The sequence below is a fragment of the Camponotus vicinus genome, unplaced genomic scaffold (genome assembly GCF_025532165.1).
Source record: "Camponotus vicinus isolate PSW18456_S1 unplaced genomic scaffold, iyCamVici1.0 SCAF_8, whole genome shotgun sequence".
NCBI classification, from domain to species: Eukaryota; Metazoa; Arthropoda; class Insecta; order Hymenoptera; family Formicidae; genus Camponotus; species Camponotus vicinus.
In genome coordinates, this window is record NW_028141980.1 from 622263 (window position 1) to 635765 (window position 13503).

General features: G+C 37.1%; 1 protein-coding gene across 1 annotated transcript; it reads left to right on the forward strand.

Moving 5' to 3' along the window:
- Nucleotides 1-5571: 5571 nt before the first annotated feature.
- LOC145975943 (uncharacterized) lies at nt 5572-7892 on the forward strand. Its single transcript, XM_083106709.1, has 5 exons — nt 5572-5711; nt 5784-6063; nt 6169-6675; nt 6831-7288; nt 7424-7892. Exons 3-5 carry the CDS (start codon nt 6633-6635, stop codon nt 7454-7456), a joined length of 534 nt encoding a protein of 177 aa, XP_082962835.1. The 5' UTR covers nt 5572-5711; nt 5784-6063; nt 6169-6632; the 3' UTR covers nt 7457-7892.
- Nucleotides 7893-13503: the final 5611 nt, after the last annotated feature.

A 13503-nucleotide genomic window follows, 5' to 3' on the forward strand; every position in this document is an offset into this window, starting at 1 on the left:
GATTTAAGAGACCGCTACCTCTTACAATTCTCGCTAACATTCGTTGCAATCTTTTATTAACGATGGCGGACCGTCGATGTGCGTTCGCTGCCACGGCTGATTGTAATGTCGCATGCACGAACGATATTGTTGAACCTTCGAATCAGCCTTTATATATTCTGGAAGCTTGTCCCACAATCGTTCCACGTAATTACCAAAATTTTGCAGTAAAACAATCTTTGGGATATACTGCAGTTGTTCGGCGCTAAGCCAGAGAATGTCTCTTTTATCCGACAGAAAGAGAAACATTTTTGATACTGATCGGTTTCGAGTCGAGACACATCTATAAATAGGTCCCCCCCCCCCTCGTGATCATTCGCAAAATTGATTCGAAAGAGAAAACATGCGGTTCGTACGACAACCTTTGACGATACACGTGACGAATTGCGATGACAGATTACGATCAATGGGGGACAACGCGGAGATGCGCAGACACGGTACGATGCTACTATACGCGCGATCGTTTGCGGCCTCTCGAATTGTGGTAAAACCAACGTTCTGATAAGTCTACTGGAAAGTCCACACGGTGTACGTTTCGAAAACGTGTACGTGTACTCGAAGTCGCTGCAACAGCCGAAATATCGATATCTGGAGAATTTGTTGACGCCGATCGACGAAATCGGCTACTTTACGTTCTCCAATAACAGTGACGTCATTCCACCGAGCGAGGCACGTCCAAACTCGATTTTCGTCTTCGATGACGTGGCGTGCGACAAGCAAGATACGATAAAAGAGTACTTCTCAATGGGTCGTCACTCGAACGTTGATTGCTTCTATCTCTGTCAGACGTACGCGAGAATACCAAAACATCTTATACGCGACAACGCGAACCTGCTGATCTTGTTTAAACAGGACGGTACCAACTTGAGACACGTGTACAACGATCACGTGAATACCGACATGTCGTACGAGGATTTTAGTGAATTATGTCGTACTTGTTGACAGCAAAAGTATGGATTCCTAGTGATAGATAAGGACAGCTCGCTTACGAACGGGCGATATAGAAAAGGATTTAACGTGTTCGCGATACCGCAAAACAATTAGTCGCTGCCGACATTCTGTCGAGAGGGGTGAAACGCTCGACATTCTGTCGACATGGCTGGAAGCGATAATATTCGCGAGCGTAGAGATTGAGAGGGAGATTGAGAAAACGAGCGAATCGATCCGCAAGAAACATCGCGCTTTAAAGACCGGTAAGATCGACGACGATATCGCGGTCAAGACCCATTTTAGGCCTATTATCGAGCCACTACAAAAGATCGTCGACAACTCTAGCTTAATCGCGGTGAAAAACGATCTGGAGAGTAACGTTGACGCGATGATTAAAACGTTACCCATTAAGCGGTACAAGGAGGAAGAGGAGGAGGATGCGACACCGAAAAAGAGGAAACGATTGAAGGCGAATCGTTTATCGACGCCGCGTACATCCGACCTATCGGATGCTTTACTGGATGAACCGCTGATAACCTTTGACACCGTCCGCTACAACGAAAATCGTACAACCCACGATACCCGAATCACTCGCAATCGAAAATGTTTTCAAAACCACGGGCAACCCGCTCGAAACATCTGTTCGAAACATGTTACAAACGTCAGAAGGTCAAGAAGTGTTACGAGAGAACTTGGGACCTCTGGGACAAAAGTACATGAGCGCTCTCCTTAGTGGCGACGAAAAAAACGAGATCCATCACGTGTACGGTGTCTATTTCGATGAGAATGAAATGCGTCTCGGTAACAAACGATTCGACATTGATAAAGATGACTCTATAATCATAGACAAAGTGAGGTACATTGGTACACCAGGATTATACGAGTTGCTCTTCAAGAGAATTCCCGATGACGTCATATACACTGAGGACGATATGCAAAAATATAAGAGCATATTAATGGCGAGGAGTGCGCATAAACGTCAATATGATGCGCAAGGTTAATTAAAGAGCAACAAGGGATACAAGTACAAACAAATAATCGCACCGTTGATGTCGATCGAATCGAAAAAGAAAAAATCTGGAATGGGAGTATTCATGCCTCGCGCGATGACGCTAACCAACAATAAGATCGATTACGTGCACTGGGACGACCCCAACGAGCTAGTGGATCGACTACGATTGCTCGACGCTTCGCACCGAGCTGGCCACAACGCTCACGACAACGAGATCCTGTCGAGTATAGGAACTTCGCGAAGTCGACCTTATTATAAATTAAACGGTGTCTCGACAAAACTAATCAGTCGATCGACGTCACTCGCATCGAAAAAAAATGCCTATCAATAAATTTGGATTATTCGAACGGAGAAATGAAGAAATCAGCACAAGCGATCATTGGGGTAAATTGGTGACAAGTTACTTGCGTCAAAATGCTCTGTGTCGCGTCGCTACGGACTATTACGCAAGGTCGCGCAAGATTCGCCGTGTAGCGCAACCTGAGGCTGATACCGATGCAGTCAACAAACTGTTCGTGGAACAACGCGTTAAAACGTTGAAGAATCAACAGAAAGAATCAGAGAAGCTGATTGCGTTCGAGAAGTATATGCGAGCTTTGCAGACTGCGATAAACGAGCTTCGGCGTGCGATTAACACTAATTCAGAAACGGCTATCAACCTGTAATGAGCTGTAGTGAACGGCTTAGGAGCGGCTATTGTACAATCTGTCAAATTGAACATCTACAAAGGCTTATCGAACATCTACGAAGGGTTATCGAACGACTACAAACGGTTATCGAACGGCTATCAAACTACAATGAGTGGCAGTGATCAAAGAGGAAACGACCGCGAACGAATCTACGAACAATTCAAGAACAGCTGCGAACGAGGTTACGAACACCTCAGGAACGGCTGCGAACAAGGCTATGAACACGTCAGGAACGGCTACATACGAGGCAGCATACAACTCTGGAACGGCTACGAACGGGTCAGAAACGACTGTGAACGAGGCTACGGATTACTTAGAAGCGACTACCAACAGGGTCAATCACGGCAACAAACGGGTCAAAGACGGCAACAAACGGATCAAGGACGGCAACAAACGGGTCAAGAACGGCAGTGAACGGCTCAGAAACGACTACAAACGGCTTAAAAACGGCTATCGAACGGGGCAGGAACGGCTACAAACGGCTATCGAACGGCTATCAAACGGGTCAGGAACCGCTACGAACGGCTAAAGAACGGCAACGAACGGCTATCGAACGGCTATCAAACGGGTAAGGAATGGCTACGAACGACTAAGGAACGGCAACGAACGACTATCGAACGGCTATCGAACGGCTATCGAGCGGCTATCGAACGGCTACGAACGGGCCAGGAACGTTTATCGAACGGTTATCGAACGACTATCGAGCGACAACGAATGATAAAACGCACGGTGATACTCGGGGCACATATCGTTTGATCGACGAATCGAAACAACGATGGATCGACGATCGGGAATAACCGAGGAAGCGAAGAAACAACATAGTTTAGAGAAACGGCAGTTGGTGAACGAACTGCACGCACCGGCGAGAAAAAATTTTCCCCGAAGACACGTCATAGTGCGGGGATACGATGACCTGTGACAAGCTGATATCGTCGAGATGCGCCCGTACTCTCGTTTCAACAGAGGTTACCACTACATATTCACTGTCATCGATGTGTTGAGCAAGCACGCGTGGGCGGTACCACTCAAGAGTAAAGGCGGAAGCGAGACAGCTGACGCTATCGCCGAGATAATTCGAGGTAGCAAGAGGTGTCCGAAAAATATACAGACCGATATGGGGAAGGAATTTTATAACGCTGACGTGCAACGGCTCATGCGGAAATATGACATCAATCACTATTCTACATATTCGGTATTGAAGGCATTGATCGTTGAACGATTCAATCGCACGCTGAAAAACGACATGTGGAAGATGTTTACGCTAATCGGATCTTACAAGTGGATCAACGCGTTGCCGCGACTCGTATCGAATTACAACGCGCGCAAGCATCGAACGATCGGTATGCGACCCGTCGACGTTACCCCCGCGATCGCTGAAAGACTCTTGGCTACTGTGTACAATCGTGTAAATATCGCGGATCCGGCGAAATTCAAAGTAGGTGACTCGGTACACGTTAGCAAGTACAAGACACTTTTCGAGAAGGGTTACACACCAAATTGGACAACCGAGGTGTTTAAAATTGTAAAAGTGCAGGATACTAATCCCGTAAGCTATCTACTTGAGGATTATCGCAAAAAATCTATCGCCGGAGCGTTTTACGAACACGAGTTGCATCGCGCGAATTATTCGGACGTGTATCTCGTGGAGAAAGTACTGCGCAGGAAGGGTGACGAGGTTTACGTGAAATGGCTGGGATTTGACAATTCGCACAACTCTTGGACACATAAGGACAATGTATGGCACGCCGTTTTGCTATTTATTAATAAGATTTTTTTAACCTAAAATAAAAATTTAATAATTGATTTAAACTGAAGTAGATAATTTTTCGGCATCATTTTTATTATGTTATAACATAATAAAAATGAATTAAAATTATGTCTTGACAAAATTAATTCAAAATACATAGGTCCATATTCTAAATTCTTTTTTATCGATAAAAGTGCCTCTAAAAGTGACTTTCTAAGCCTTCTGATTGATTATAAGCCACTTTTAGAGGCACTTTCATCGATGAAAGAAGATTCAAAATGTGGACCATAAAGAAATATACAGCCTATACATGGAATTATTTTTATGTCAAGACATAATATTAATTCATTTTTATTATGTTGAGATAATATTAATGTATTTTTATTTATATCGTAACAAAATAATAATTGTAGGAATATAAATTATGTAAGCTATCATAATAATTCAGTGAATTAAAATTAAGCTACGACATAATAGAAAATCACGATTTAAAAATTATGTCATGTCCTAATAGAAATTCGGTAAATAAAAATTATGTTATAACAGAATAAAAATTGAAAATTAAAATTACGTGAGACTGTCATTTTAATCCTAGATTTCATATTAAATTTTAAATGGAAAGAAATTTTTATTATGTTAAGACATAATATTTATAGAGAATTTGTATTTTGTACATAATTTTAATTCCCGAATTAAAATTTATGAATTAAAATTATACACCTAATTTTCATTCCAGAATTTGTATTATGCACATAATTTTAATTCCCGAATTTCCATTACGTACATAATTTTAATTCCTGAATTAAAATTCACGAATTAAAATTATGTACATAATTTTAATTCCCGAATTTCCGTTATGTACATAATTTTAATTCCTGAATTAAAATTGACGAATTAAAATTATGTACATAATGGAAATTCGTGATTGGTGGCAACCCTGCATGTCTACGCGCGGCGTTACGTTCAATATCGCGGCGTTAAGCCTTGTGTCTACGATGCTAGAAATCGGTCCGAGTCCTCGGATTGAAAAATGTGTAGCCAATTAATATGCAGTTTTTACGGAAAGGCAGCAATTTCATTGGCTACACATTTCTCGGTCCGAGAACTCGGACCGATTTCTAGCATCGTGGACACAAAGCTTTACACATATGCCCCCGTCCTACGAACGCAATCTCAATGTATAATGTGCCTTTTGCCGCGTTTTTACATAACCTTAAAGTTCTATGTTCAGTTAATGACATTTCCTCGTGTTCCTCGATGACTATTTTCAATAATATGGTTTTCAATCTTTCATGTAATCAGATAAAATCATTGTTTTTACTGCTGTATCTTAATTTCAAGCTATATATATTCAACTCTTACTCAGAAAAAAGAAGAAATCAAAAATGTCGAGTGACGAAAATATAGCTCATCGGCTAATCCAAATCACAGCTAATGCATCGAGTCAAATAACTTCAGAAGAAAGAAATTTCTCTTCACTGATTCAATCAACAAGAAGAAATTTTAGAAGGAATTAACATTCACCCCTCGCAGAGGTCGAAAAAGGAAGAAAATTTTCAAAAGAAAAGTTGTTTTCATGAAACTGTCGAACGTCGATTTTTTCCCATCGAAGCCAGAACTGAAATTTTTAAAGCAAAGAGGACTAGGTATTTATAGTAAAATACTTATTGTGTTTTGTTTGAAGAAATAAATTTCTTTAGTATTAAAAAACAGTGCATTGTGTTATGATCCTAAAAACTTGCTATATTTAGGTGAAGCGAATACAGTACTGGAGATACAAAGAGATAGTTCTTGTGAAGAAATAAAAAAAGATATAATTCTCCTTTTTCATCCGCACATTCAACACATGTTGCGAATGTGCGGAATCACGATAGCAAAAGTGCAACAAAATAAAAAAATCACTCGCATCGTCAATTTTGACAATGGAACTGACTTGGAGGCTCAAATAGGGCAAAGCACTATAGTGATACTGCCACTGAAAGACTTTCCAAACGATTTGCCAATTCTTGCACATACAGATGAAGATTTCGTTCATAGCCCATCGTCGTACACTGATTCCATTCCATCGCCTACTCATGCTTCGATCATAAATCGAATGAGTGATTTGGAACGGAATGTAAGTAATCCAGAATGAAATTCACCTTCAACATTGCCCAATGTCACTCTTCGTGAACGCCGTCATTCGACAAGGATATGGTAACAGAGGTTTCAAGAAATGAATGAAGAGGATTCAAATGAGGATGATGATTATCATTTGAGTATGCAATTATTATTTGTCTGTAGGATGTTCTTCTTATAGTGAAAGGAGTTCTCAAAAATTCATAAAAATGTGCTATTTTTATCTCCATGATCTTTTTTATAATCTTTTTGTACATTAACGCGAAGATAAAAATGGAATTTTATTTTCTTTTAGGTCTCACTGAAGAGTTTGATCCCACAAATAATTTTGTTTTATTTCCATCATTATCTGAAGACACAAAAACTGAAACCATCGAGATCTCTAGAAGCAATTGTCTCAATGAACTAATGAATCTTTATACAGATGAGCAACTTTTGAGCAAAAATTTAAACGTGAAATTTATCGGAGAAATAGGAATTGATGGTGGTGGCTTCACAAAAGAATTATTTAACATCTTTTTTGACAAATGCTCAGGCACATTTTTTCAAGGAGAAGATTGTCTTGTTCCGTACTTGCCATTAAACAAACGAAACGAACAAGACAAATTTATCATAATTGGACGGATTCTTAAACACATGTTGATTTTAACTGAGAGTATTTCAGCAAAATTATCGAGGATCACTTTAATGTTAATCGGAAATTCTGATGCCAATATTAATCCTACAATGCTATTGCAGGAATTAATGAATTATGTAAGTATTTAAGAAAAATTCTTAAAAAAAGTCAAAAAAATTTATCATCTCTGACAGAAAAAGAACAGGAAGTCATTGGGGATTTTTTCCAATCGAATAAATTTTTTGCAAAACCCAACTCTAAGACTTTTTCAGAACAATTATAAATACTTGCTACCGAATTGCTGATCGACGTGCCGCGGAAGTTAATCGATAAACTTCGTCAGAGCATACAACCAGAAAAACATCCCGATTTTTGGAAACGTTGTGATTTTACAGTTTTCTTAGATATGCAAGTACCTAGTCCGACTAAAATCGTCAATTGTTTAGTCACTGACCCTTATCTTACAAATGAAGAAACTGAAGTGCTGCATTATTTGATTATGTATACCAATTGTCTTGATAAAGACGATTTATTAAAATTCATATTTTTAATAACAGCTTTGTATCAAATGCCAAATGTTATTAATATTAAATTTAATGACTCTGTTGGATTGAGCCAAAGACCTATATTCATCACATGTACTAGTACATTAGTACAGTATTTGCCAAAAACTTACGCAAATTATAATGAATTGAAAAATGATTTAAACATTTGTTTGCATACCGAGGAAGTCAAAGAATATACGTTGTATTGATGCTTAATTTCTTTTAAACTTAAAACTACATTTATTTTAGTAAATCAATGAACTCAATATTTTATGTTATTAATCAATGAGTTGAATATTTTATGTTATTAATTAATGAGCTGATTATATTTTTAGTTTTATTTTTAAACCATATGTGCAATTAGATGGTAAAGCAGTAAATAAAAGATAAGTGTGATATATCTTGATAAGTTAATTGATAAATTGATTTTTATTATAACAATTTTGAAGGAACAATACATACTCATATGTATAAATGTGATTTCTGCTACTAATGTTATTATTAATTATTATGACATTCGTTTATTTTATTACAAACAATATTGAATTACAACATTACAATATTAGAGATATTTTCTTACGCAATTGTATTAAACAATAAGATGTACGAAATGGAGAATAATAAAAATTTGAAGAATGTGTCCATTCAAACAAATTCAGTGTTCTCTCTAATTATTTATAAAGAAAAACTGCTGAAAATTTAAACGATAGAATGTAAGTTTTTATGAATGTGAATTTTATTGTGTGTGTGGTCACTGATAGATTAACGAAACTTATAAATACACTTTTACTTGCGTTGATAAGGTAGAAAAATCAATTCATATATAAATTAACACATAATATGTACTTTTCGCGATCTGATTTATCCAAAGTTATGATATTTTCCAGATGCATTTTTTGTATTTCATTTAGGTCTAAAAGTGCAGTAAAATTCGATGAAAAGGAATCAACATTGTCACGATTTATTATAGGAGTAGAAACATCTATTCTTAATATTCGCAAGGACTCGGAAAGTCTTTCGTGTAGATTCATATTGGTTTCAAAAGCATCCTAAACTGCGGTCGAATTTGTATTATAATTTTGCAATATTCCTTCGAGCCACAGTTGACGCGGTGAGCGATTATTTTCTGTTCTCAAATTGTGAACATTCCATGCAGACTGGAATGATATCAATCGTCTATTAATAACTTTCTTATATACATACTGTACACAAAACCTGTGTACAAGATTATTCACATCCATAAGATTATCGTTCTCCAGAGCATATATTTCAGAATAAACAGAATCACATACTTCTTTAAAAACATCTACCCATAAACTTTCTATTCTCTGATTATGGACGGATTTTCCAGTAATGTGACTTCCCCTATTCAAGCCACGAATTGTATTCATCAAAAAAGCCACGAGAATATTTTCATAACCATGATCTGATCGTACTCGTGATGGTAATCCATAGCAATCTACGGATTCTGCAAACAAAGTCACAACAGGTTCGGCTTGAATAGAAGTCTTGCATTTCAAATAAATTATCAGCCGAGAGTATCCGTCAATACAACCATGAATTACGAAGCCCCATTTATAAATAAGAAAATATAACCGGTGTGAACCTGGCGCCCAACTTAATGAAAATTAAAAAAAATTGATACAGTTCGTTTGTACTTCGTTTGTACCTGTTTGTACCGTTTGATTTTTCGTTTGTACCTCAAAGGATTAACACGGGGTTAAAAAATGGTCAGCGCCCAACTTTAAGATATTTTTATTTCATTAACGGCATTCGATAAAGAATCGTTTGTACCCGTTTGTACCTCCTTTGAAATCGTTTGTACCTCAAAGGGACCGGAAGTACAGCATTTTCAAAATATGTTCAAGAGGTAATTTCGTCATTTTTTGAGATATCGAAAAACAGCCAACGGGGTTCGATAGAGAATCGTTTGTACCCGTTTGCACCTCCTTTGAAATCGTTTGTACCTCAAAGGGACCGGAAGTACAGCATTTTCAAAATATGTTCAAGAGGTAATTTCGTCATTTTTTGAGATATCAAAAAACGGCCAACGGGGTTCGATAGAGAATCGTTTGTACCCGTTTGTACCTCCTTTCAAATCGTTTGTACCTCAAAGGGACCGGAAGTACAGCATTTTCAAAATATGCTCAAGAGGTAATTTCGTCATTTTTTGAGATATCGAAAAACGGCCGACGGGGTTCGATAGAGAATCGTTTATACCCGTTTGTACCTCCTTTCAAATCGTTTGTACCTCAAAGGGACCGGAAGTACAGCATTTTCAAAATATGCTCAAGAGGTAATTTCGTCATTTTTTGAGATATCGAAAAACGGCCGACGGGGTTCGATAGAGAATCGTTTGTACCCGTTTGTACCTCATTTCAAATCGTTTGTACCTCAAAGGGACCGGAAGTACAGCATTTTCAAAATATGCTCAAGAGGTAATTTCATTTTTTGAGATATCGAAAAACGGCCGACGGGGTTCGATAGAGAATCGTTTGTACCCGTTTGTACCTCCTTTCAAATCGTTTGTACCTCAAAGGGACCGGAAGTACAGCATTTTCAAAATATGCTCAAGAGGTAATTTCGTCATTTTTTGAGATATCGAAAAACGGCCGACGGGTTCGATAGAGAATCGTTTGTACCCGTTTGTACCTCCTTTCAAATCGTTTGTACCTCAAAGGGGCCGGAAGTACAGCATTTTCAAAATATGCTCAACAGGTAATTTCGTCATTTTTTGAGATATCGAAAAACGGCCGACGGGGTTCGATAGAGAATCGTTTATACCCGTTTGTACCTCCTTTCAAATCGTTTGTACCTCAAAGGGACCGGAAGTACAGCATTTTCAAAATATGCTCAAGAGGTAATTTCGTCATTTTTTGAGATATCGAAAAACGGCCGACGGGGTTCGATAGAGAATCGTTTGTACCCGTTTGTACCTCTTTTCAAATCGTTTGTACCTCAAAGGGACCGGAAGTACAGCATTTTCAAAATATGCTCAAGAAGTAATTTCATTTTTTGAGATATCGAAAAACGGCCGACGGGGTTCGATAGAGAATCGTTTGTACCCATTTGTACCTCCTTTCAAATCGTTTGTACCTCAAAGGGACCGGAAGTACAGCATTTTCAAAATATGCTCAAGAGGTAATTTCGTCATCTTTTGAGATATCGAAAAACGGCCGACGGGATTCGATAGAGAATCGTTTGTACCCGTTTGTACCTCCTTTCAAATCGTTTGTACCTCAAAGGGATCGGAAGTACAGCATTTTCAAAATATGCTCAAGAGGTAATTTCGTCATTTTTTGAGATATCGAAAAACGGCCAACGGGTTTCGATAGAGAATCGTTTGTACCCGTTTGTACCTCCTTTCAAATCGTTTGTACCTCAAAGGGACCGGAAGTACAGCATTTTCAAAATATGCTCAAGAGGTAATTTCGTCATTTTTTGAGATATCGAAAAACGGCCAACGGGGTTCGATAGAGAATCGTTTGTACCCGTTTGTATCTCCTTTCAAATCGTTTGTACCTCAAAGGGACCGGAAGTACAGGTGTTTCAAAAATCGACCAAGAGGTAGTTTCGCCATTTTTTGAGGTATCGCAAAACGGTCAATGGGGTTCGATAGAAAATCGTTTGTATTCATTTGTCCTCTTTTCATTTCGTTTGTACCTCAAAGAAAGAGGCCAACTAATTAAAGCGAGCCGGAATAATTGCCGACTATTTAAAGCAAGTCAGTGAATTGGCCAACTAATTAAAGCGAGCCGGAATAATTGACCGACTATTTAAAGCAAGTCAGTGAATTGGCCAACTAATTAAAGCGAGCCGGAATAATTGACCGACTATTTAAAGCAAGTCAGTGAATTGGCCAACTAATTAAAGCGAGCCGGAATAATTGCCGACTATTTAAAGCAAGTCAGTGAATTGGCCAACTAATTAAAGCGAGCCGGAATAATTGACCGACTATTTAAAGCAAGTCAGTGAATTGGCCAACTAATTAAAGCGAGCCGGAATAATTGACCGACTATTTAAAGCAAGTCAGTGAATTGGCCAACTAATTAAAGCGAGCCGGAATAATTGACTGACTATTTAAAGCAAGTCAGTGAATTGGCCAACTAATTAGAGCGAGCCGAAATTTGAGAAATGCAAACTATAAAATTTAATTATTCTAATATAATTAGTATGTAAAATATAATAGGATATAAATATATATTGGTTAATGGAAATGTAATAATATATAATAATTATAATTTGTAGTAATTATTGAATAATATAATAAAATATGTAAAAATGTAAAATAGGTTATTGTTTTATAAAAATTAAGGTTGATATTTTTTTTTTCTGTAAAAGCGTTCTGATTGGTGTTGTTATTGAAGTTTTGCTTTTATTCAAATCGTCGTATATTTCCCAATTTCCTGATATACGACGACAATGTGCAATATAATGTCCAATTTCAAATGTATTATTACCACCAACATATTCTATTGCTGCGACTAATTTAAACGTGCAATTACAAAATTGGATTTCTATTGGTATGTCGGAAAAAGTAAACATACCGGACCAATCAGGATAACCAAGCCTTTCGGCAAGATCAGTCCATTGTAAACATTCTATATCTATCAAAAGATGCATTCCTGTTGTAAAATTTGTTAATATGTTATCATTGACGCATCGTCTGCATTTTTTATTAACGGCTTCAATTTTTTCAATGAGAGCTTTTTCTAAACCGCGCATACCATATTTATACATTGGTTTAATATTTATCTCAATTATTGTGGCGCTGTTTTTATGCGTCCATTCACAAGTTGAACATTGTTGTAGGATTTCATAGGATAATGCATTTTGCATTAAAAGTTTAGCTACTAATTGATTTACATTACATGCACATTCAATCGTACTACTTACTGACTGGAAAATGTTATTTAAAATTAACGCCCTTTCTTTGTAAACTTTTAACGACGTACCAAGTGTAGATATCATTTGTATAAATTTTAACACTTTATTATCATGGTTATTAACATAATCATAATAAGAGGTCCAATCACGATAACCTACTAATAAAGACTGCGCTATAGCATCGAATGCACATGTATTTTTTATCATTAAATATCGTCCTGAAATATTTTCTGGACGTAAATTATTACCATTTTGTAACATCGATATTTTTGATGTTACATTAGGCTTCTTATGAATACTCTCCACGTCAGGACATGCTCTTAAATATTTGCCTCTCTTAGGTTCTTTATTTTTATGACCTTTCCAGGTTTCTACTTCATTTAAAATATCTGTCTGCGTTGGCTCTACAATTATCATATGTTTTTCATATGCATTATGCGTGTGTGGTAAAGTTTCAGATATTATTTCAAGACTATCAGAATTATTGCTAAATAAACATTCATCTTTTAACGTATCGACAGATTCATTTGAATTTATATCATGCAAAATTTTTGTTGTTTCATTGGCTGATGTCGTATCAGCATTTAAAATTTTCATTGTTCCGGAGATAGATCTTATATGCGATATTAAAAATTTGTCCGCTCGTATATTTTTTGCGCCTTTAAAAATTAAGTTTTTAATTTCATTGAAATATTCCTCGCTTCTAGCTGATGTTGCATTATTTATTCCATCTGGTGTCATTGTACTTGTCCATAATGGAAATTCCTTAGAAATCCTAAGTAAATTAATACCAAAATCGTAACAATAATACGGATTCGGCCTATCTCCGGAATTTATTTGTTTGCTATTTTTTTCAATATCGCGAAGAAAATTATTTATGCATTTAGGAGATTCATTGTTAGGAATTTCATCCAGATAAT

What these genes read in the sequence shown, in the direction of transcription:
- LOC145975943 (XM_083106709.1), top strand. Translation starts at nt 6,633, where the DNA reads ATGAATGAAGAGGATTCAAATGAGGATGATGATTATCATTTGA. An exon ending in GGATGATGATTATCATTTGA is followed by an intron (nt 6,676 to 6,830) that starts GTATGCAATTAT and finishes ATTTTCTTTTAG; the next exon opens with GTCTCACTGAAGAGTTTGAT. An exon ending in TGCAGGAATTAATGAATTAT is followed by an intron (nt 7,289 to 7,423) that starts GTAAGTATTTAA and finishes AGACTTTTTCAG; the next exon opens with AACAATTATAAATACTTGCT.